At 43.8% G+C, this 21794-nt stretch overlaps 1 protein-coding gene, 1 non-coding gene and 1 pseudogene across 9 annotated transcripts in view; all 3 read right to left on the bottom strand.

Annotated features, from left to right (window-relative positions):
• Window positions 1-21794, bottom strand: part of TULP4 (TUB like protein 4) — a 165673-nt gene that overhangs the window by 39315 nt on the left and 104564 nt on the right. For all 8 annotated transcript variants that reach the window (XM_036223239.1, XM_036223248.1, XM_036223230.1 and 5 more), the window contains 3 exons: window positions 18982-19110; window positions 15651-15812; window positions 1043-1223 (listed from right to left, as the gene is read on the bottom strand). In XM_036223239.1, the coding sequence (XP_036079132.1) occupies window positions 1043-1223; window positions 15651-15812; window positions 18982-19110 (472 nt within the window). The remainder of the gene's footprint in view (window positions 1-1042; window positions 1224-15650; window positions 15813-18981; window positions 19111-21794) is intronic.
• On the bottom strand, window positions 5790-5905 carry LOC118605196 (annotated as a pseudogene).
• On the bottom strand, window positions 5915-5987 carry TRNAM-CAU. Its single transcript has one exon. It is a non-coding gene; the product is annotated as a tRNA-Met (tRNA).

The raw sequence follows: 21794 nt of genomic DNA, 5'->3' as shown, positions 1-21794 counted from the left end.
GTGGTGTCACGGAGGGAACAGACAAAACGCGAGCACTCCCGTCCCAGCGGGGCAGGCGCCAGCGGGGGCTGCGGGGGGGGGGGGTGCTGAAAGATGTGCCCTGGACACCCCGCAGTCACAGCAAAGAGCGGACTGTCCAGTGTGTGTGGACCACTGCGGGCACTCAGGATGCGGTGTGACCGCAGTGGTCCGGGCCGGGACAGAGGTCCTGCAGCACGTGACCGCTGCTACTCAGGGAGCCGGTGCTGTCCGCTGTTCACGATGCCATTTCCTCTTCTTGAGGGGACAGGGGCGGGGCATGGGAGGCTGGTGAGGAGCGGGAGGAGGCCGGGGCGGGAGGAGGCCGGGGCGGGGCTGAGGCCGGTGACGGCCGCGCCAACGTCGAGGCCGCGGCCCCGCCGGGTCTCTCACACACTTGCGGGTAGGACGTGCTGCGCAGGGGGAAGGGAGCTGGAATCAATGCCAGCAAAGAAACCATCTTTCATCACTGATCCAAATGTTTACAAAGGCGATGCCGACTAATCGGCTTTAACATCACTGCGAGGCTACGGGGTGAGGCGGGGTGGCCGGGTGGGGCGAGCGGTCTTCTGAACTGAGAAAGGACGAGCGTCTGCGTGGGAAGCTAGGACCGTGGGTGGCCGGCCGACTCGCGGGCCTTCGCCACGCGCACACGAAAGCTGCGGCTTTCACAGCGTTAGAGACGCGGACGTGGTCCACTGACTTACTGGAACAGCACAGCATTTCTCTTCCCCTGCTCTCTTTATTCTCCCTGCTCCCCAGGGACACGGAAAGGGTCCTAAGCCTCATGTTATCCCTAGGAAAATGTAAGCAAATGACACTCCCTCAACCCGACCAGTGGAGGGAGAAAAGGGACGGCAGAGAACAGTCAAACCAAGAACAGAGGCTCGGTGGGCGGCTCTGGCACTTTGGGTCGAGGCCTCTTCCCAGGACCGGTGCTGGGCCTCGGAGGCCCTTTGCCCCTCCTGCTCTCGAGCGGCTCACCCCCCCGCCACCCTCCTGCCCCCGCAGAGCAGCGGGCGACCTTGGGGCGGGGAGTAGTCGTCCGAGTCGGTGTCGCTCTCGCTGCTGTCCTCCACCAGGAAGGCAGGGTAGTTCCAGGACATGCTGAGGATGCCATCGGCCTCGTGCAGCAGCACGTGGGCCAGCATCCTGCCGTGGCAGTCCATGACGATCACCTGCCCATCGGCCGTGCCGAACAGCACCTGCAAGCAAGGACAAGGACCACGCCGGTCAGGCAGGAAGGGCGGCAAACCTCATCGCGTCAACTTGTTTAGAAGGACAGCATGTATTTAGAACTAAATACGCAGACCAGGTAAGGAACCGAGGGCGTGCACAAAGCGTTAAGTAGTAATTCAGCTGGTTGTTACGGCAAAAATTTTAGTCTTCTAATACTGAGATGTGACCAATAGCACAATAAATATTCATTACGTCTTCTGGACATTTCAAATAACACCAGCAAAATCACAGTTTCACTTTTTGTGTCTGTTTTTCCTTTCTTGTTTTTTTTTTTGGGGGGGGTGGAGGTGGAGGGTTAAGAAGAGGATAATATTCATTTATTTTTCTGGAAAATAAAGAAGTAGCAGAGGTTTGCTGTTAGGAATTTCTCAAGTTTAGAAAAAACAGGTGTATGTTAGAATAAATCAACTGTCCGTGTATGTTTCAAGAGAAAACACATTTTTCATATTTGGAAAAGATGCTCCTGGAATAGGTTGTTTAAGGTTTTCACTGTGAATAAGAATGGTTCTAATGTATGAATTCATAATTAATGTTATAATACATTAATGAAATTAATATATTCATTGGGTGCTGACTTTGTGCTAAGCACTATACTAAAAGCTTTTTACTTCATTAACTGTCAAAATAATCCTAAGTACCCACATTGCTGTAATGACACTCGGACAGGCTGAGGGCTTGGTGTGCTGTGGGCTGTCCCTAGGGAACCCCCCCATGTCCCCGAGTCTGGTTGTGCTGCGGGCTGTCCCTAGGGAATCCCCCCATGTCCCCAAGTCTGGTTGTGCTGCGGGCTGTCCCTAGGGAATCCCCTTCACGTCCCCAGGTCTGGGAGTGCACAGAGTACCGTGCCAGGGAACGCGGATGGGCACATGGCAGAGCTGGCACACGGGCAGGGCAGAGGAAGGCTGCTTGGGGGTTACCCCTCCATCGGAGCAGCACGAGAGCGTCTTGCAGCTGCTGGAAGCTCCCTGACAAGTGACGTCTTCTAGATGGATGTCCCCGAGGGGAGCCGTGGGGCCCGGGGAGCAGGACCTCCACAGGGTGCATGGCTGTGTTACCTTCTGTGTTGGGTAGCAGGCCCTGCAGTCTCTGCATCTGCTGCCATTAAAACTTTCCATCTTTTGTGTCTAATGAGATCTGTCTACCCCTGAGCAACTCACTGTGACAACCCAGCAAACTGTTTCCATTTCACCGAAGGTCAAGTAAGCTGACAAAGCCGTTAAGTGGTCAGACCAGGGTCGTCCAAGCAGAAGGGCCAGTATTTACACAAGGGGAAAGTTATTTAAGGCTGTTTACGTCTTTGCTTCTTTTTGCTTTTAGGATTTTGACACTAAGTTTGGGGCACAGACTGTCCACGGCTATACTCCTGGCATCTCAAAGAGCCTCGGGTACGGCGGCCGCACAGTAAGTATTTGCTGTTCAATGACTGAATTAAAGTCGGTGACAATCAAAAGGCAACTTTAGGACATAAACGGTCATGATTAAGAGAGATCGACTGCAAGGGCAAATATCTTTCATTTGAATAATAATAAGCTCACAGAATTTACAGAGCTGTTAGAATAAATTGATGTGCATCAAATATTTCTTTAAACACGATCTACTTTTTAATGACTGAAAACAAAAAAAAGGTGGGGGGGGCGGGACTAGAATGGTTTCCCCACCCAGGGATGGTGACGAATTTATTGGTGCATGCCACTTAAAGGAAAAACAGATGAAACTAACAGGAACACAATGAAAATCATTTTACAAAAAGTGGAGTTTCTGGCTGTCAGCAAAGAAAGTAAGCATGCACGTCACGTCCACGACAAGCTCAGGGGCACAGGCAGAGGACTGGAGACCCCAGAGTGGGTCTGACCGGCGGAAGCTCTGAAAAGGCACATGCTGAATGTGCTGGTAAGCAGTTTTAAATGATGATAAATATGGAACATGACTTCCGGTAACTTTAACTGAAATGTATAATTTACATACTTCAGAAGAAAAAGACGTGTCAGAACCTCACTGCACAGCGAATGTGCTGGGTGACAGCCCCGGGAGGCAGGCTTCCCCCCTTTCCACATGCGCACTCGTCTGTTTAATGTGTTCTGAAGAGCAGCTCCGTACCCTGGGCTGGCTGAGGGGCCGCCTTATCACACACGACTTTTTGTTTTTAATACTGATAGCTCGTTAGCAGGCGACAGCAATTCTTCTCCACGAGGACTCCACATTAACATACAGCGATCCCCACAAGTCCCCCGGCCCCTCTCACTGTGGGTTCTCACGTCACCCCACATCTCCCACTGGGGCAAGCATCACGACTCTCTGTCTTTACCGTGTGAGCATCTGATTTCTGTCTGACTCCCACGCTAGACTGTAAGCTTTTGAGGACTGGACCACGTCTGCTCTGCTCGCCACATCCCCCCAGGGCCTGCCACATCAGATGACACGGGGCAGGAAGCATCTGGGACGGGAGGGAGGAAAGGCCTCTGCACTGAAGCCTTCTGAGTAACTCTCACATTTTTCCATTTTAGAGAAACAGATACCAGACGACAGAACAGACACCTAACTTCCGAATAAAGGCCCCGTGACATAATGTGTTATCGGCGCTCGATAATGCACTAACGCAAAGAGAAGAACGCATCGGCCCCCGAGCCGCCCCCCGTCACTTCCGGCCACGGCTCTCGTGGGAAGACAGTGCACGACTGAGACGGGAGAGAGGGAAAAAGGGCAGCGCTAACGGTCTAGCTGTCAAGCGGTGATGGAGGAAGTCACTCTGTTCGGGAGCACGTCACAGATAACTGCAGAGCACTGATACAACATGAAATCAGGTTTTAAAAAATCTGTTACGAGTTCTTTTCATGCCTAATTACTTCCAATGAGATAAGGCTTATGTGAGCCAAAGACTTCAAGAGAATCAGACAGACAAGTGTAATAATAACGAATACTCGCGCTGGCAAATGCAGCAGTCTCTGCCTCTTCTACTCCCTAGTTCTGGTGCTCCGGGTGCCCTGGTGCCAGCTCCTCCTTCCTGGGCAGTCTCCTCATCTCGGCTTGGCCCTAGGCCTTCTCCACTCCTCTCTCTAGATCACAGTCATGTCCACCCACGGCTGTGAGGACCCCACTCGCGTTAGCTCCTCACCCAGGCCTCTCCCTGAGCTCTGGACTCACACATGCAGCTATACCTCGGCTATGTCGAAGGAGCTGCAGAGTGAGCGTGGCCCAGATGGACGCATGGTCTCGTCCCTCCCCCGACCAACACACGCACACCCAGGTCCTCTCCCGGCAAAGGCTGTGGCGTGTCTTTTATCTCCCCTGTCCCTACGGTGTCTGACACATAACAAGCGCTCAGATGCCATGCAAGAAAGCTTTTGGGATCCACCCCATGCAATTAATGTCGCCCTAACCACAGACCCCGTAGCACTCAGAACTTTGCTGTTTTGCATGTCCATCTTTCCCATTCAATCATGAGCTTCTCGAGGGTGAGTCTGCACCCAACGTTCTCACATGCTGCCCGTCACGACTGGACACTTGGTGACTATTTGTTAGCAAATGAGTTTCTGCCCAAAGCTTTGGCCTTTGCTCAAGTTTTCCTATAGAGGGAGAACTTTAATTTTGTCTTTAAGCTATAAACCAATATCAAATACTCCCACAAAATTGGCCTCCGAAACACTTTCAATTACATATTTTTCCTGCTGCTTCTTCTGTTGGGCTGCAGGCTTTGTGTATGGGTGAGGGACAATGTCCTTGGTGACGTGGACACAAAGGACCAAACCAGCTGGCAGGAACCCAAGGGTCCTCGGGTCAAACCAGTTGAAGGGCTGTCTCTCCCTGACGGGCCTTTTTAACAACAATGAAATTTTGAAATAATTATGATATCCGTATATAATCTCTTCATTTCCATGTGCTCCATTCTAAACTATTTTTAGATGTAATTATTTTAAAATGTAACACAATTATTACCAGTAATTTAAAATGAACCAAGCCATAAACCAAAGGGGGTTTTGAAAGCAGCGATGCTATCTCATCAGTACCTTCCTCTTTGGACACTGGTACCCAGCTAAATTCTTGAACCAAGACTAGATTTCAGCAGCGAGAATGCACGCTTCTATAAACGCGCACCTCTCTTGTGGTAGAGTTTAACTAGCGGCAGTGGAACTGGTTCCAGAGGAACTGACTTTTTCCCCATTTGCCTTTGTGCTTTAAAGCTGAAGGAGCAAATAAAGTGATTATGAATTTTTGCTGAGCAACCTTGCCCCACTGGTGGCAAACGTCTAAATGTGCTGCTGAGGATGGGAATGAAGGGACAAACTGTGATGTCCCTTTGCTCTTTATCAGGAAACTTTTGTTCTGAGATGCCACTGAAGTAAAACTTTTTTTTTTTTTTAAAGACCTCCCTGTTGGGTTTTATAAAACTAGCCTTAGAATGCACTTCAAGGACAGATTTGAATATTTTGCAACTAAAGAAACAGAGCCACTAAAGTCAGAAAGACAGTTGTAGATGAAAGAATCGTTCAACTGATTAAGACTATTTTTTTTTTAATTTTTATTATTATTATTTATGCCGACAGCACCTGGTCTTCCCAGGTGGTTTCTCATCCAAGTACTAACCAGGCCCGACCCTGCTTAGCTTTCGAGATCAGACATCAGGCTTGTTCAGGGTGGCATGGCCATAGGCCATGGACTATGGTTCCACTGGGGCGTGAACCAAGGACCTTCTGCATATGAAGCAGATGTGCTAACCGCTACACTATGGAACCACATCCAACAGACTATTTTCTGGTTTAAAAAAAAAAAGAATTGATTTCATAGTTAACTATAACAATCATGTCTAAAACAGATACTTTAAAGCTTATTGTGACAAATGTGAGAAAGACATCTCATCCAAAATATCTATAATAAACAATTTGAATCTTTGGCGAAACGTGTAATTCTGAATTTGTTTCATCTCTTCACTGCAGAAACGATTGCTTATAAACTAACCCATAAAGATGAGAGACTATCCTATGTCTAAAGGTTGTCAGAGGAGATATTCTATCTGCCTCATGCGTCAAATTTAATGTTAAATAATTCCCATTGCTAAAACATGCCTTCCCAACTCTTGTGGGGTCCATTTTTAATTTTACTCACCCTTCTAAGATACACACACAGGTTTTCTGGCAGTGGCGGGGAATGGTCTAACTACAGGGCTGCTCAGGATGCGCATTTACTAGAATATCTCCAGAAGGCTACACAAGTAACTGGGAACACCAGTTATCTCAGGGGAACAGAACTGGGTGGCCTGGGGACAGCGGCAGAAAGGGGCCTTTTCATCATATACCCTTCTGAACATTCATAATTTTGTACCATGTGAATATACTCTTAAAGATACATATTTAAGTATATTGAATGAGGCAGAAAGAAATGTTTCAGAACTGTAACTCCATCAGGTGTTGGGAGCAGGGCGAAATGCCCACTCACCACGCAGTCCCTGGGGGTGAATGTGCACCTTGAATTTGGGTGGGAGATGCTAAATGACTCTGGAATCTGAGATGACTACATGGTGTATGGTCCAAATCTGCTGTGGAAACATCCTTTCCTTTGCAAAGAATTCAGGACTGGGAGTCGGCTGAACAGGGGTCTCTTTCTATTCTAACTCCTAATTATTTTCGTAATTTTGAACTGATTGCCACCTCCCTGAGTGTTGGTATTCTCTGACAACTAAAAAAGTCCTATTAGATGAGCTCTCAAATCCTTTCCTGTTTCAAAATGCTACAAATCTTTAATATATCTAAATATACTTCTCAATACTGAGAAACAATAATTCTCAGTAATTTCTGTGGCTACAGATAAACTTCTTCGACAAAAGGCCTGTAAGGAAATAATTTCCTGGTCTGAGAGAGTAAAAGGCATCTGGTGGAAGCAGACCCAACAGCACTTGTGACTGGTGTGGAGAATCGAGAAAGCCAGACACTAGTCAGAGGTAAGGACAGATTTTAACCAGTAATAACTAGTCCAATAGGGAAGGGTACAGCATGAACCAAACTCAGCTTCCCTCCGTGCAAAGGTGGCTGGGCGCCCTGAAGGAAGGATGAGGGAGTAGGAAGTGGGCAGGCCGGGGTTCAAGCAGAGGCAGGGAGGTGGACATTCACAAAAAGTGGGAGGCAGGGCTGGCCACCTGGGTTTGCTAACTGGTGCTTGTCTAAGTTAGGGTGCTAGCCTCTCAGAGACTGGGAGACATGGATACGGGCTTTTAGGACTGAACAGTAAATCCCTTTGGCAGCTTGAGCTTTCCAGGCAAGAACTTAAAGGGGGCTAGAGTTGTCATCATTAGTTACAGCCTCGTCAACGGAAGTGTGCTAATGTCTGTCCGTTCTCTCTCTCTCTCTCTCTCTCTCTCTCTCTCTCTCTCTCTCTCTCTGTGTGTGTGTGTGTGTGTGTGTGTGTGTGTGTGTGTGTGTGTATTATTTGTGATGAGAATCTAGTTTTCTAGGTCAAAGCTGAGGCCTGGTCAGGAAGAGGGCTCAACAGGGGCTGCTTAGAATTTCGTTAGGAGTGTGTCCCTGGTAGTGGCACATGTCACCTCCCTGCAATGTGACACGAAGATGTATTTCAATGCCAAGGGCAAGGATCTCAGAGCGGCAATGCATTCATGGTTCAGAACCACCATGAGGAACCCTGATAACCTCAATTTTATACAGTTCAGCCATCTGGACAAACGGTGTCAAGCAGGGCTTCTGTGTCAAAACCAAGGCCACTGTCATGCTGTGGTGTTACCAAAGGCATGCGAAGAAAATATAACACTAAATTCACAAGTAACTGAATTTCTTTTTCTTGCCTAACTGCTCTGGCTAATATTTCCAGACTCCCCCCCACCCCACTCCAAACATATTATATTTTTTACTGTAGTAAGAACACTGAACATGGTATCTATAGAAAACGTTAAGTGTGCAGCACAGCACTGCTAACGGCAGGCTCCATGTTGCACAGGGAGGCTCCAGAAAAAACCGTCCTGCCTAACTGAAAAGCCACGCCCCCTGAACAGCACTCCCTGCCACCGTCTCTCACCTTTTTGGTTACGTTTATTCTTCAGTATTTCATTATTTTTGATGCTATTATAAATGAGATTTGCTTAATTTCCTTTTCAGATAGTTTGCTGTAAAAAATATTTGTATATTGATTTTGTATCCTGCAGCTTTACTGAATTCATTTATTCTAACGTGTGTGTGTGTGTGTGTGTGTGGTATTTAGGGTTTTCCTTATATAAAACCATATCATTTGCAGATACGTTTACTTCTTTCTTTCCTATTTGATGCCTTTTACTTCTTTTTCTTGCCTAACTGCTCTAAGATTTCCAGAAAGAGGTTGAACAGAAGTGAAGAGAGCAAGCAAACTCATCTTGTTCCTGATCATAGAGGAAAAACTTTTAGTTTTTCACCATTGAGCATGATATTAGCTGTGGAATTTTCATATGTGACCTTTATTCCACTGAAGTCATTTCTTTCTATTCCTAGTTTGTTGAGAGTCTTTAATCACAACAGGGGTTTAGAATTGTGTCAAATGTTCTTGCTATAACCACCAAGATGACCGTGTGGTTCTTATCTTATATCCTGCTAATGAATATCCCACTAATTCATTTTCACATGCTGAATATCCTTACATCGCAGGGATAAAACCCACTTGATTACTGTGTGTGGCTCTTGTACCGTGAGGATGGATGCAGTCTGCCAGCACTTTGCAGGAGGCTTTTGTGCCCATGTTCATCAGGGACATCGGTAACTTTTTTTCTTACAGTGTCACTGGCTTCGGTATCAAGGTAATGCTGGACTCATAAAATAAATTTGGAAGTGTTCATTTCTCAAGTGTTTGGAAGAGATTGAGAAGAAAGGGTGTTAATTCTTTAAGCGTTTGGCAGAAGTCTCCAGTGAAGCCATCTGGTCCTGGCATTTTCTTTCTTGGGAGGTTTGTGATTACTGACTCAATCTCCTTACCAGTTATAGGTCTGTTCAGATTTTCTATTTCTTAATGATTCGGTCCTGGTAGGTTCTATTTTCTAAGAATTTATCTGTTTCTTCTAGACTATCCAATTAGTTGGCATGCAATTGTTCATAGCACTCTCTAAAAAATCCTTCTTTCTGTGACATCAGTCATGATGTCTTTTCTTTTATTTCTGATTTTAAAATTTGAGTCGTTTCTCCTTAGCTAAAGATTTGTCAATTTTGTTGCTTGTCACAAAACAACTCTTAGTTTTGTTGATTTTTTCCTATTGTTTTTCTATTTTCCATTTCACTTTATTTCTGCCCTAAACTTTATTATTTCCTTCCTTCTGCTAACTTCGGACTGTTTATTCTTTTTCTATTTCCTTTAAGCATACAGTTGGATTGTCTGAGATCGTCCTTCTTTTATATTGTAGGTATTTATTGCAATAAACTCCCCCGTTTTGCTGTATCCCATAAGTTTTGGTACGCTGTGTTTTTGTTTTGTCTCAAAGTATTTTCTAATTTCCTTTGTGATTTCTCCTTTGACCTTCTGGTTAACTAAGAGTTCTTTCACTTCTGTATATTGGTGAATGTTCCAGTTTTCCTGTCACTATTCATTTCTAGCTACATTCCACTGTGATTAAAAAAGGTACCTGACATGAATTCAATCTTCTTCAATTTGCTAATACTTGTTTTGTGACCCAACAGGTGATCCATCCTGGAGAATGTTCTTTGTGCACTTGAGAAGAATATGTATTCTGCTTCTGTTGGGTGGAGTGTTCAATACGTCTGTTAAATCTATTTGGTTTACATTGTTGTTAAAGTCCACTGGTCCTATCTAGAATGTGGAGTATTGAAGTCACCTACCAGTATTGTATTGCTTTGCATTTTTCTCTTTGATTCTGTTAATATTTGCTTTACATATTTAGTATTTTATGTGTTTAGGTGCTCTAATGTTATATGCATATATATGTATAATTGTTATGTTTCCTGATGAATTGACACGTTTACCATTACATGTCTTTGTCTCTTGTGACGGTTTTTGACTGAAAGTCTATTTTGTCTGTTATAAACATAGTCACCTCTGCTCTCTTTTGGCTATCATTTGCATGGAATACTTTTTTCCATCTCTTTACTTGCAGCCTACAGATGATCTTAAATCTAAAGGGTCTCTTGTAGGCAGCATACGGTTGGATCCTGTTTTTCTGTTTTAACCATTCAGCTACTGTGTCTCTTTTGACTGGGGCGTTTAATTCACTGACATTGAAGGGATTATGGATAGGCGAGGACTTGCTATTGCTTTCTCGTTGACTGTTTTCCATCAGTCTCACGGTTCTTTGGCCCCTCTTTTCCTCTCTTGCTATCTTTGTGTTCCACTGGTTGTTTTGTATTCACATGCTTGGATTTCTTTCTCTTTCGTGTATCTCCTATAGGTATTTTCTTTGTGGTTACCATGTGGTTTCTTTGTGGTTACTAGAAAACAACTCAGAGTTACACTTGTCTATGTTAAACTCACAAAAACTTAATTTCAGTTGCACACAAACTACTCTTACCTCTTCCCCCTGACATTTTGTTGCTGATGTCACAATTTCTTTTTATACTGTGCATCCATTAATATAATTTTACAGTTACAGTTATTCTAGTACTCTTGTTTTTAACTTTTAAATTAGAATTAAAAGTGATTTACATATCACTATCATAGTAACAAAGTATTCTGTATTTATATGTTTGCCTTTATCAGTGAATTTTTGTACTTTCAAATGCTTTCATATTGTGGTTTAGCATCCTTTCATTTCAACTCGGGGGCCCCCTTTAGCATTTCTTTAAAGCTAATGAACAATCTCAATTTTTATGTGTTTGGGAGTCTTTACCTCTCCATTTTCTTAAGAACAGTTTTGCTGGGTATAGCATTCTTGGTTGGCATTTTTTCCCCCATTCAGCACTATGAATATATGAGCACACCCCTCTGGATTGCAAGGTTTCTAGTAAAAAATCTGCTGATAATCTTATGGGGAGGTTGTTTCGTATAAGATATTTTATTTTTTCTTCTTGTGGCTTTAAAATTCTTTGTCTTTTGAAAATTGAATTACAATTTATGTATCTCAGTGTAAATTTCTTTGAGTTCATCCTCTTTTAGAGCTGCTGGGATGCCTGGATCTGGAGATCCATTTCCTCCCTCATCTTTGAGAAGTTTTTAACTATGATTTCTTTGAATGAGCTTTCTGCCCCTTTCTCTCCCTTCTCCTTCTGGGACTCCCAAATTCATATATTCATCCACTTTATGGAGGCCCACAAGTCCCTTAAGCTTTCTTTACTCTATCTCACTTTTCCCTTTTTGCCCCTCTGACTGGATATTCCAATGACCTGTCTTCAAATTCATTCTTTCTTTTGCTTGATCTAATCTTATGCTGAAACTTTGTGGATTTTTCATTTGTCATTGTATTCTACAGTTGCATAATTTCTGATTGTTAAAAAATATTTGCTGTCTCTACATTGAAATTCTCACTTTGTTGAAGCATTGTTCTCCTGACCTCACTGAGCATCTTTATGATTTTCACTTTGAATTCTCTGTCAGGTAAATCATATATCTCCATTTCATTGGAGTTATTTTCCAGAGACTGATCTTATACCTTTGTTTGGAACATATTTTCCTCTTTCTTTATATTCTTTGACTCTCTGTATTGGTGTCTGTGTATTAGACAAAAAATGGCCATCTCTCCTAGTCTTCACAAACTAGCCTTTCATAAAAGAAGACCCTCACCAATCAACCTCTCCAGAGATTCTGGGGGCCTCTCAAACCATCATGCTAGTCCAAACCACTGCCACGGAGACAGGTCTCACAAAAAACCTAACCTGCCAACACCCTGATCTTGAACTTCCAGCCTCCAAAATGGTGAGAACTAAATATCTGTCATTTAAGCCCCATAGCCTGTGGAATTCTGTTATGGAATTGTGTTATGGAAGCCAAGAAGACTTAGAGTCCTCACATACTCTATAAACTCCAGGTATGCTCACAGGCCCTTCTTGCAATTTAACAGAAGACAAATTTTAGCCTGAAATAAAACACATCACTTGAAAAAATTAGCTATACATGTAGATGAAATTAAGAACATGCCGTGAAAAATAAATTTGTTTTTACAAAGTCCATCAAACTTAGCAACTCTCATAGCGGGATAACATGACATTATACACCCTTTAATGTGGTTCAGTATAAAGAACAGGATGTCACCTATAAAGTATTCTTACCAAAATTGTTTCATTTAGAGCTAACTTCCAATTTATAGAAAACACAGGTGCTAGGAGGAGAAGTTAATGGATAGTATGAGTAAACGATAAGATGAATACGAAATGTGAGACATTCAACAAGGTAGTCACAGCGAACTCATTAGAAGTGCAGTGTCGCAAAAAGTTTTCGAAAAGAGGAAACTCTTCTAAAGATTTAACAACCAACTGCTGTATAGGAACAAAACTGGATCCTGGTTCCAAATATCAAAAAGAAAAAATAAAGTCTATGAAACAAATTCTTATAATAATTAGACAAATATAAAGATAGCCTGAATAGAGATAATATCACTGCTAGTTTCTTAGGTGTGGTAATGTAGAATGACCTTATTCTTAGGACATGCATAGGAAATATTTAAGGGTGATATGCCAGGAAGTCCACAGCTCACTATCAAAAATAGTGCTATCAAAAATGTGTGTGTGCGAAGACAGAGGTAGGGAAGGAGGGAGGGCAGGGGAAGAGGAAGGGAGCACAAACCTGGCGAAGTTTTAGCTGTTAAATTTAAGGAGGGTACAGTCTTTCCATTTTTTTGTAACATCTGAACACATGCATAATAAAAAGTTGGGAAAGATTATCCCAAATGTCACCTCTAAACTATCTATATCAGGATCTGAAGGGGAGAATCCATGGATGGATACCTATGAGCTCCCGAAATTCTAAGTGAAGTCGCACGTATAATCATGTATGTATAATGTGCACGGTTTTCCAGGGAAAGAGTTCCCAATTTCCAATGACACTCAAAAGTCCATGACCCCCAAAGGGTACATAAATCACCACTCAAGAACGAAGAAAATCCATGACAAATAAGAAAACAGCTAGACTTCAAACTCAATGTTTATAAAACAGTACTGCTTGTATTTGTAAAAGTTAACAGGAAATGGCCTAAAGTCCCATTATGATCAGAGCTATCTCAAAATACAAGGAAGCAGCTCACCTTGGAGGCTGTTGACCTCTACACTAAGGGCAAGTTGTCCAGGAGATGGGAAGAGACACGGTGGCCTCTCGCAGTCCATACTCTGAGACCTGGAGGTACTGCTTTAAACAGCAACTCTCAGGGGAGCCTTGTAATGCAATGCTCAGGGCATTACGTTCTGAACAGTAGTCTGACTTCATATTCTTTTTTCATTAATGATTTACAAACCGAGAAAGAGCACGAAAGCATGACAGACATGGAGGAAGCAATATTGTTTTTCCGTGTCTTGATTCAAACCTGACCAACTGGTGTCCCAAACCTCTTCTCTCAGTATTAAGTTCCTCTGAGGCCCCTCGGCACGTCTATGGCCTATTTTTTTAAAGGCAGTGAGCACTTTCCTTGAAAATCCTATCCGTTAGCCCTAAGTATAGAACCCGTACAGGCAACCATCGGAATGGAGGTTGTGGCCAGGAGCCCAGCCACCTGCCAATGGTCCCCGGTCCTGTGGGCGGGCCTAAGGAGTGGAGTCCCAGTGCCTGGCTTGGAAGCGGCCACCCACCTCCACTGCCACGCTGACGACACCACGCTGCCTGCTGCCTCAGCACCTTTTCTAGGACGCAGCACAGGGTGCCCTGGGTCTGCCTCCTCAACGGGCCCCTTGCACATCGAAGGCAGGTGCCAAGTCTTACACACTGTGTCCCCAGCATCTCTGGGCCCGGTGCCTGTCAGGCTTCAGGCGTGCATGCACTACGCTGGGGACACTGGCTGGAACAGCTCATCAGGGAGACTGTGACATGAGCTTCATGAGTCCCATCACTAGGCGAGGGAAGAATGTGAAGTCACGACTTCCACTTAAATATTTTTAAGTGATTTCACATCTGTTCGCTCACTTGGTCATTACGAAAGCCCTGGGAATTAGGCAGGAAATAATTCACTCCCTTGTCGCAGAGAAAAAAGCTGCAAGGAGAAGTTAAGTGCGTGCAAGGTCACTTAGTGAACCGCAGGAGACTCTAGGGGTGGCAAAAACCTACAAAAATGAAGTGTTACAATACATAAATTCAAATGCTTCTTCATACAGATATGCACGAGCTGCCGGATGATTAGAAGCTTTTGAGGGAGGGCGAGGGAAGAAATTTGGAGTTAAGAACATCTTTTTATAATTCTCATAATACTAATTTTGAGAAGAGAAAAAATACTGACTGTTTTTTACTTGAAAATAATGAGAACGTGAATTATATATTGACTACAGGAAGGCAATTCAGTAAAAAAGTTACTCAATATATAATTCTATTAGGTTATTATATATTACTTTATCATAAAAGTACACAGGCGCATTAAAGGAAATTTTGAAATTAGGTTTCTAAAAATGACTGAGAGGCTCATCACCATGAAAGGGTGATGCGGTCCTCGTACCACATACGTCCCTGCACACCCTGGCCTCCCCCTTCCCTTTACATCCTGAGAGCTCTTCCAGATTATCACGCCGTCTTCGTAACCACAATCTGTAACTGGCTGAACTACTATGTGACGCTTTAAGCGGTCACCTCACAGCTTACTTAGCCATTCTATTTTTAGACAAGTAGGCCCTTGCCAAGTTTTACTGTCACAAATAATGCTTTAATGAATAACTGTTAGTCCCTTTCTTTTAGATAAATTCCTAAAGTATATTACCAGGTCAAAGTGAATGTTCATTTTTAAGACTTCTGACATAACTCTACACCAAATTGCTCCCTCAAAGGTCTAATACGCATTATTACCAGCACTGAACGAGAACGCTCATTTGATTGTACGCTCATCAGTAATCAATAAAATCATCGGTATTGGCTTATTACTCTTTTTTGCTAATAAGTGAAAATACATCCTTATTATGCTGTTTTGCATTCCCCTGGCGAATGAATACTTTCCTACCATATGATTACTGACTAGCTGACCTTTTTCTGTACATTATTATTACGTCCTTTATCCATTTATCAATTGGCTGTGTAAATTTAAAACTAAATTTATACCAACATTTTCTACAATTAAAACGTTAACTCATTGTTTACCATATTGGTAGGAAATCTTATTTCGTTAGCATTCTATTTACTTCAAATTTTTGTTGTACGTTTTACCTGGGTATTGTCATTGTTCTTTTCCTTTGTGCTTCTTTAAGAGGCTTTGACGCCAGCTTCCGTCCACACCCCGTCTTCCCTGTGTGACAGTATTTAACTCGTTTCCTCCTCCGCTCTTGTGGTTGTAACATTACGTAGCCGTATTCAAGAGGCCTTACCTGCTGGTCATCGGGAGTCCATATGCCACACGTGATCTGACTTTCCAAGTTGATCTCAGATGACCAGTGTCTTTGTCCACTGACAGAACCGACCAGGACAAACCCATCTCGATAGGAAATTAGCGCTTGAGTCCCGTCGTGGCTCCATGTGAAGTCACTCACCTGCGAGACACAGATGCAAGAGGGGTCAGTTTGTAATGTGAAAGGGAAAGCGCAGTTACCTAGAAGTAGCCCAACCTGGACGTGAAGTATTATCGTTTACACATATAGTTGAAGTTGATTTGCTAACGTGTTAAAAACTTCTACATCTGTATCCATGAGTAAACAGACCTATGATTTCCTATTTTGTAACGTGTCTGGATTTCTCAGGGTTATATTGACCTCGCAGATGAATTTTTTTCCCACTACCTGGAAGAATCTGTATAAACTGGGATGACCTGTTGCTTGAAAGTTTGGTTGAACAGGCTTGTGCAACTGTATGCCTCTGTATTGTTTTACGGGAAGATTTTAAAGCACTGTTTCAATTTATGTCATAGTTGTGGCGGCGGTCAAGCTTTCGAGCTTTTTATTTCTTCTTGAATTAATTCTATTAAAATTTTTCTTAGGAATTTGTCCAGTTCAGATGAGTTTTCAAAATTATTGTCAAATAATTGTTGGCTGTATTATTAACCTTTTAAAATCCAACTTTACTGAAGTATGATTTGCATACAATAAATGAAAGCTGCTCTCAACAGTCAACACCCTACCCTTGCTCTTGGTCCGAGGTAACCAGTGACCTGATTTCTGTCACTCGTTGATTGTCCCAGAATTCCGCGTGAATGGAATCATATAGTATGTTTACTTTTGTGCATGGCTGCTTTAACTCAGTATAATGGTTGTGAAGGTATTTTGATATTTTGTATGCATTCCTTTTTATAGATGAGTAATATTTCATTGTATAAATACACAATTTATTTATCGACCCAAATTGCTGGACACTTAGGTTGTTTCTAGTAGTTGGCTATTATAAAATTGCTATAAACATTCACGTGCGAGACCTTCTGTGGACACATGAGAGGTCCACATCCCACCAAGGCGTGGTGGCGTCGGCCTGTTCCGTTACAGCTATTCTAGCAGATGTGTAGTAATATGGCCTGGTGCTTTTAATTTGCATCTCTCCCATGACTGGTATGTTGAGCGTAATTTCATGTGCTCATTGATCATTTGCGCACCATCTTTTGGGACCGCTGTGCTCAAACCCCTTACCTGTTCATATATAGGTATTATTCATAGTCACCTATTCACATGTATTGAGAAGTCAGCCTTCTTCTTGTTCTAAAAACTCTCGATACCATCCTTTATCAGATATGTGTGCTGCAAATAATTGTTTCTACTCTGTGACTTGCCTTTTCATTTTCTTAATGGTATCTTTCAAAGAGTGAAAGTTTTAAATTTTGATGAAGTCCAGTATCAATTTTTTTCTGTTATGGGTCATGCGTTTTGTGTCTGACCCAGCATTGAAAATCCAAGGTGTCCAGAAGTTTAGCTTTGACATTTATGTCTATGATGCACTTAGGGTTAATTTTGGACACAAACCTGGTTCAAATTCTGGCTTTCGCACCTATGAACTTTCTCGAGCAAGTTACCAAACCTCCCTCCCTGACCTGGGTTTTTTCCCATTAACTGAGAATATCATCTTCTGACAGGATTCCCATGGAGACAGAGAGATAACAGACGGAAAGCCAAGCCCTGAGTTACAGCCCCAGCTCCCCTTTGCCTTCTTTCTCCGAGTGACGCTTTAAACACCTCCTGCCACGCAACTGAAGACATGTCTCACCTGACTACTATGTGTTTCTAAAGAAAAGAGTTCACGCTGGATGGACAGGAGAACTTCAGCACGTTAGAGACCCTTAATGGTAAATCCAGAGAAGGCTCCACTTTGCAGAAGGCCAGGGAGAGCTGCTGCCTCGAGACGAAAGCCAGTGTTCAGTGATGACATCATGGCGACTATTTCCGGGGGGGTGGGTGCTGTGCTCGGGGGCTCTGAGGTATTTGCACCTCGTAATTCCACAGACACTATGACAACATGTGGAGACAACTGCTGTGTGCAGACAGTGCTATAAGCACTTTCCATATTTGCAGATGAGCAAACCGAGGCACAGAGAAGCATGCCCCGTTTAGAAGCCAGACAACGAGATTCTTGGCCTGTGTGGCCTGACTCAAGGTTGTGGAGACTCCCACACCTGCAGCTCTATTTAGGAGGCTCATTAGTAGTCAGAGGGCAGGGTCCACCTCTCCCTTTCTCACTCTATAGAGGTGCACACACGGGAAATGGCTAAGACCTTTTCAGAGTCAGTCAACATGTATACCACCAAAAAATAAATAACTCACAAAGAAAGAAAATCCTGTTTTTACCCAGAGGTAGATCTGTGTTCTGTGATGACATTTCACAAAGATCCTCAGTCTGCTAATAATATCTCCACTCCTCGCAATTTCATGTCGCTTCCCTGGTCTGTATCTTTCAAACTTGGGGAGCTCAAAGCTTATTGAAGCAACAGATGGGAGAGGGGAAGGCGAGATCCTTTCCTTAGAAATGTATAGAGGCAGCCGCAGGCGAACCACCCTTGGAGAGTAAAATGGTGTAAGAAACCCCTCGTCAGTAAAGGTCTCGAGGTCTCGGTTCTGAAGCCACAGTTCTGTTAACCCCCTGGGATGGGACACGTGTCCTTAAGCACGGGAGCGGAGGTCCTCCGAGCAGCCCACTGTCGTGTGGGAGGAAGAGCAGAGCTGGCCCACGAGCTGGAAGAATGGGTGAAGCTCAGCTCAGTGGGGCGCCCCTGGAGCAGCTGGTTTCCTGGGAGTGGAGACAGGTTTGTACCAGAGAGGAAGAGCTGGGGGGTGACGACAGGGGCCATGCTAACTGAAACCTGACAGAAGAAAGTGTCGAAAACTCAGCGTGGTGAGTAGGTTGTGAGAAACAGCCATGTGGAGTTCCCGTGTGCGACACAGCGAAAGCCTGCGACACAGGGAAAATACCTTTCGAAAGGGAGCAAAAAAGGGATGTGCCAGAAGCACTTCGGAGGATCCAAATTTAACAAGTAATCACAACACTGAATGGTAAAAAATGATTTCACAGATTTAATTAAAGCTTAAAACTCGGAGAGTTCTCGCAACAGCAGCAGAGTCAACGAGAAGGGAGTGTGATCTTTCCCTTTTTATCTAGTGAAACACTCACGAGGAAAGATAAGCCGGGTGCTGGTTTCCCTTATTCCTACTCCACCTACTGGAAAGTGTTCGTGTGCCCGGAACACGCGGTCTGCCTTGTCTCCGGCAGACTTTCCTGCCCACTCACCTGAGCCCCTCGGTCGTTGACCAGTTCCACGGACCATCTCCCTTCATACTGAATCCACACAAATATCCCTCCGTCCGCGTCACACGTGGCCAGCTTCTGGTATGGCTCATTCCATCTGACCAGCACGACCTGAAAACAACCGAGAAGATATTTACTGCAGGGAATAAACCAGGGGGCTAGGGTTATACCTACAAAGAGATCAAACTTCAGAACCAAACGGAACGCACGGTCAAGAACAGACCAGTGGAGGATGTGGGGCTCAGTGGGCGGGACAGAGCACGGCCCACACATGGCAGCGTCAGAGGGAACCAGACTCACAAACAGAAGACATCTGAGCAAACGGTAAACTGTAACGTGAAAATGCCCGCTGCTGTACACACAGAGAAGGCCCTGAGCCCCTCGCAAGTGCGAGGACCTCTCATCTGACAGTCCTGTATGATGGGAAAACAAGTTTCACAGAATCTACTGTATATTTGAATCGGGGTATTATTTATTTAGTACAGAAAATGGAAAGGGCGGGGACTATTTATTTCATTTTCCTCTCAAAGTGAAATTTTCTACATCTTTCCCTGACTCTTTATTTCCAAATAGTTCGGTATCTAAACATGGTCAACTTGGAAAACAAACACTTAAAATATCTAAGTTGTTTAGACTTTATCACAGAGGACATACAAAGAAATTATAAGTTTCAAAATGTGTGATTACAAAAGCAATTTTTTTCAATTTTATTTATTTATTTATTTATTTATTTATTTTTGGTTTTTGTGTCTGGCTTTTTAAATTTATTTTTATTTTTTTCAAAAGCAATTTTTAAATGTGAAAAAATTTGAACCAGATAATCACTTTCGCCTTTTTCAACTATGACTCCCTCATCTAACAGCTGGGCCCCCTGGTAGGTGGCCTGGGATGAGGTAAATGCCTGAGGACTGTCATCGCAGAGTCCAGTAAAACCTATAAGGACACAGGGCTTTGAAGTGATTCCAGGAGCTACAAAACCAACCCCCCACATTGGCTGTGGTGACTGTTCCCTGAGATGGTGATGGGTGGAATTTGTTCTTTCAGTCGGCTATTTGGGTTGTCCTGATTCGATTCGTGCTGTGTGGTCCTGTGACTATTATGGAGTTGGAGAGAACCGGGCCCCGCTCTTGGTAAAATGTGACCCAGGAGCTGGAACATCCACAGATACATGGACGTATATGATGTGTATCCGTCAAGCCAGGACTGTCTCAACCAGCAAGAGCACACCTGCAATTTATGAGAAGCACTTGAATTCCGTCTTCTCCTAGGACTTCGTGACTCATAAATAGAGAACCCTTGTGAACATGTGGTACCTTTGTAAACGGTCTCCAAATCCTAACTTGACACCATGAACAACGGGGGGACTAGAGACACATACCCCGTCCCTCAGTATCCATGGCGGGTTGGTTTTAGGATCCCTGTGAAAATGAAAACCTGCAGAGATGCTCAAGTCCCTATAAGAAATGGCACAGATCAATGCAGAGAGTCCGCCCTTCACATCCACGGCTGGTTGAATCTATGGACGCAAAATCTGGGGATACAGAGGGCTGACTGTATAGTTATTGAAAAAATCTACATATAAGTGGACCTATGCAGTTCAAATCCATCTTGGTCAAGGGTCAGCTGTATTCTAAAATAGCATGCAGGGCCAATGACAGATTTTAAGAACCGCCAAGATGCCAAGACCTGTCCTCAAGCCCATTTGTGTCCGAAACATAGACCAATGCAGATGCCTTGTCCTTTCTCAGAGTTGTACCGTGGGTACATCTGATTTTAGGTTTATGTGTTTGTTTTCAAGGCACCAGAGGGGGAACAACCCCCAGCCTTGGTCCGCCACGCTTGGTGGCATTACCATTAGTTTTAAGATGCATAATAGAATCTGCAAAGTTTCCTAGAGGAAATTATGACCTACTTAAAATGTAAGTATACTGTAAATCTTTTTTAGAACTCTGCAAACATCAAAGAGAGCTGTGAGGTTGCAATCTTGAAATGTGGCAATCACGAGTCAAATTAAGCCTAATCTATTTTGATGGCTCCCACGCCAAAGGCAACTCCCACAGATCTGGACACAGACCATTCCCAGCAGCCCCATCCAACCGTGTCCCTCTGCTGAGACCTCGTGCCTCACTGTCACAGACCTGCAGGTGCAGCGCTGGCACCTCCCACTGGAACTACTGGTGTACGTGCGCCGTCCCGAGCCGCGCCGCCTGAGGGACAGAGGCACGCTCGTCTCTGAATTCTGACACGTGGTAATTTTAAATGTATTGTGCCAGACGGTAACGTGTAATTAGAAGTTATGATCATTATTCAGTTACATCTTTGAACTATAAAATGTTATTGAAAACTATTTCAAGCAGGTTATTTTCAACTCCCAAAGGCATTTTAATAACTGCTAAGGGTGATGCCTGCCTATGACAGATTAGTAGGTGTTGAAGACAGACGTTACGACATCTTTGTCCCCGTAGAGTTCAGTTCACTAAATGGACATGATCTAGTGCTCTCTCTGCAATCAGAGAGGACCCTCGACGCCAGTGGATGTGGGCGGGAAACAAGTCCAGATTCATTTTTTTTAAGTCTAGGTTTTTAAATTCTCTATTTAAATTACTGATCTAATTTTTTAAAACAGTAAAACCAATACGTACAACGAAAATCTTTAAATGCATGTAATACATCATAAAATTTAGAATTTCCAAATGCTCAATAAAAGCCAACTTCGTCACCTTCTTTCAGACCAGTTATGATGTGGCCCAAGCTGTGTGATCTGCAAAAGTGCACGTGGCTACAATTTGGTCCCT

This window comes from Rousettus aegyptiacus, unplaced genomic scaffold (assembly GCF_014176215.1).
Source record: "Rousettus aegyptiacus isolate mRouAeg1 unplaced genomic scaffold, mRouAeg1.p scaffold_m13_p_1, whole genome shotgun sequence".
In the NCBI taxonomy this organism is placed as follows: domain Eukaryota; kingdom Metazoa; phylum Chordata; class Mammalia; order Chiroptera; family Pteropodidae; genus Rousettus; species Rousettus aegyptiacus.
This window is presented reverse-complemented; position numbering and strand designations above follow the sequence as displayed.